Genomic DNA, 3516 nt, shown 5'->3' with positions numbered 1-3516 from the left:
TCCTGTACACAGTGATGCTCCAGATGACTATAGAACAGTTTTGGTTAAATCTAAAGGGATTCTTCTTAATTCAGGAATTATACAGAGTCCACACTTCAGAGAATGCCAGGAGAGCATGGAAAACTAGGAGTCTGAAATAAAGATACACTAGAACATTTTAGGAGTGAGGAGAAGGACTAAGTGCAGTTATTTGAAAGATCTCTTACTCCTCTGTGAACAGGCATTCAACACTTGGTTATTTTTGTTAAGATAATAAAAGAGAAAGCAGAGCAAAAACTGTTACTGAACCATTATTTTTTTTTATCTCTAACGCTAAATGTATGAATTTTTTTATCCTTCCTTTAGAAATTCATATTTCCAACTATTTCTGACTTAAGTTTGTTAAATACTAATAGTTCAACATGTCTGGTGAGTTTGCTGAAATTTTAGAAGCAGAACAACAGCAAAATGAGCATTCACATTTCTAAATTACAAGCAGATTTGAATAATCCAATGCAGAATCAAGATCAAATCAGGAATGAAAAAAATACAGTCTTTTAGAGATAGATATACTGGACTACAGTTTAATTAAAATTCTTGTCTTCCAAAAGGAATCACACTGGTTTTCAGCACTCCTGGTGCCAAGCCACCTACCCAACTCCGGTGTTGTTGTCTTACCTGAAACTGAGCCATTAATGCCAGTGGATTATTTTGACTGTTGTCAAATGTCAAAACGTCAAAGATTCCAACACAATTAACTCGTAACCTTTCAGAACAAGAAATGAAACGAAGAAGTGTCATTAAATGTTGTTGGTTACTCAATTTTTCCTCTAGCATTCATTGAATGCTTTGATATGACAAAAAAAGTCATCAGTACTCAGTCAATTACTATGAATCAGAAAACACTAATTTTACTATTTGATAAAATGCAACAGACAGTCTTCAGTTTGCAAATAAATCAACAAATTTCTAAATTGCCAGTAGTGGATCTGAACAGTACTTTGAGAACAATGCATAAGTCTCCCCAAAATATGTTTTAAAAGAACTTTAAAAAAAATTCACAAGTTTTAGCACATTGTCTCACATCAGTTAAAAGTAACAGAACTTTCTAAGTTAGACTCTTATTTCTGTAACAGGCGCACGGTCAGCAGCTACCATGAATGCAGATCACAGCAACACAGTGAGAACAAACGCTTTCGTTACCTCGTTTTGCCTGTTACTAGAATCTTTGTTGGATCCATGACTCGGCACGCCAGTCCTGCTGTATGAATGGTCCGTAACGCAGAGCTGAGCTGCACAATATATGCCCATATCAAAGACTCTGGAAGCAATCCAGCATGCTGCCGCGGTAGAGGTCCGTCATGCTGACCTAGAAGCAAAACATTGTAAGCATCAATAGAAGGCTACTGCACAAAATTCAAATTAGAACATTTTGAATTACACAATTAACACTCATATTCATGTCATTCAACTCTCAACAGTCCTCAAAAGACATATCTATTGTGCTCTAATGGTTCGTTTGGGGTTGTTTTTTTTTTCTGGTTGGTTTAGACTGGGTTGTTTTGGAAGGACATCCCATTTAAAAATGCTGACAACTCATTAGGCATTATTGTTTTCACTCTTATATTCAGGAAAACCATGCTGATTTTTAAAGTTTAGGATGAATAATCACTACAAAAAGAACACTGGTTAGAAACTGCTGAAAGTTGGTTGTACAGCAAAATATGCAGGTACTTCAGAAGTAAAAATGCCGGTATTCTGAAACAACGAGCATGTAACAACAGCTGCAACAGATCCCATGTTACCTCCTTCACTGTAGGAAGGCTTACAAATTAAACATTCTCTATCATCTGATAACAGAAAGAAAAAAAATTAACAAGGTGGCTTCAAATTACACGGGCAAATCCGACTGGCAGATTTGGTGGCTAAACATCACTGAACACAGCTTCACGTATGTTCTGCTGGGACCCAGCTCCCTGAGAAGTCGGCACTGCACGACCCTTCTTCAATGGGCCATAAGTAAGCAATGCCTCACTCCCCTTCTAAAGGGATTTGTAGTTCTCCTTTCAAGAGGAAAACTAGTTCTTTGCAAACACACCCCCAAATTCTACATCGCAAACAGTTTCTGAGTAATACTGAGCCAGAGATGAAAAACTAAAGACATAGGTTGTCTATGTTATTTTTAGTAAGATGGGTGTAATACAAAAGCTGCTGCTGTCTGCATGGCACAAAGCTGAAGCAGGAGAATAAAACACATCCAGAGTAAGACAGTGCATCTTAGTTTTACAAAAGATGACAGGCATTTCATGAGGTTGCCTCGCTAATGATTTTGTTAATTTTGAGACCAGTAGTATCATCAGTATTCAGTAAAATCACACAAGCACCCAATTCACTTGTAAACTGACTGTGCTCCCCTCCTCAAAACATTTGTGTCTTGGGTTTTTTCCTCCTCTCTCCCTACAGGAATATATCAACATCTGTGCACTTGCTCCAAGAAAGTTTGGGTGGGTAGGTGGGTGCGTGTGCTTGCATGTGTACACATGGACACACACAAACATATGCAAGAGTGAAAAAAATGAAACACATTACTGAAAAGTTTTTTACTTTGAAATTTTACTGATTTTGGGGTGATGGGCTGGGAATGTTCTCAGCCTCCATTTCTGAGCTTTTGTTTATTTGTTTTTAAACTTTAGTTCATTTTTCAGGTTTAAGGTGCTTTGGTTTAGGTTAAGAAGATCAAGACACTGACTCCTTTAAAGAGCAGCAAGCCTGGCATGCCTATGGAAGGTTGAATATAATCAGATATTATTTGTTTTTTCTGGCCTCCTGATGAATCATTATGCAAATCACTTCCCACAAACCAGCATACTGCAAGTCTCACGTAGCAAAATTTTTTCCCCTTATGATTTGCTCTTCTTCAGCATGACAAAAATTGTGATGATACAAAATGACTACAAAGTAAGTCCAACTTGAGCAAGGACCCAAGGAGATGAGACCCAAAAGCTCGCCCTTCAGGCAAAACACACAGTCGAAAGCCTTCCAAACAGCGCTGAGCACAGTGGGAAACATCACAAGAATATACGAAAACATTACAAAAATGATCAGAATTACTTTACTCCAAAAAGTGGTATTCTATAGGTTTCATGGCTGATCTGAAAAAGGCTTCCCACCACAGGCTGAATCCACAACATGCAAAATTTCAGATTATGTGCTTCCCACCTACTGCAGGGCAGACTCGCCTCTCCCATGACTTTAATCTCTCCGAGATGCAGAGCATAGATACTAATGGAGAAGATTAAAAATGTAAGAACTGCCATTTCAAAAACACAGGTTATCCATTATTCTTCCTCGCTGCGTTAAGATAAAAATCATCGTCAGCATTTTTACCTATTTATAAGATCTGTGGTATGATGTTCTCAATGGAACAAGAAGTGTACCCTTTGCAGTGGTGTGCGCGTGTATACTTTGTTTGTTAAAAAAAGCATTCAAATGAAGTTCAGTTCCCCAAAGCAAGGATAAAGCCAGGGATAGTCCCAG

The 3516-nt window shown here is 37.9% G+C and overlaps 1 protein-coding gene across 3 annotated transcripts in view; it reads right to left on the bottom strand.

Annotated features, from left to right (window-relative positions):
- PAN3 (PAN3 poly(A) specific ribonuclease subunit) overlaps positions 1-3516 on the bottom strand; it is a 68324-nt gene that overhangs the window by 15835 nt on the left and 48973 nt on the right. For all 3 annotated transcript variants that reach the window (XM_009699038.1, XM_009699036.1, XM_009699037.1), the window contains 2 exons: positions 1183-1348; positions 658-745 (listed from right to left, as the gene is read on the bottom strand). In XM_009699038.1, the coding sequence (XP_009697340.1) occupies positions 658-745; positions 1183-1348 (254 nt within the window). The remainder of the gene's footprint in view (positions 1-657; positions 746-1182; positions 1349-3516) is intronic.

The sequence above is a fragment of the Cariama cristata genome, unplaced genomic scaffold (genome assembly GCF_000690535.1).
Source record: "Cariama cristata isolate BGI_N322 unplaced genomic scaffold, ASM69053v1 scaffold7184, whole genome shotgun sequence".
In the NCBI taxonomy this organism is placed as follows: domain Eukaryota; kingdom Metazoa; phylum Chordata; class Aves; order Cariamiformes; family Cariamidae; genus Cariama; species Cariama cristata.
The sequence above is the reverse complement of the archived record's forward strand: the minus strand, read 5'-3'. Positions and strand labels throughout refer to the sequence as shown.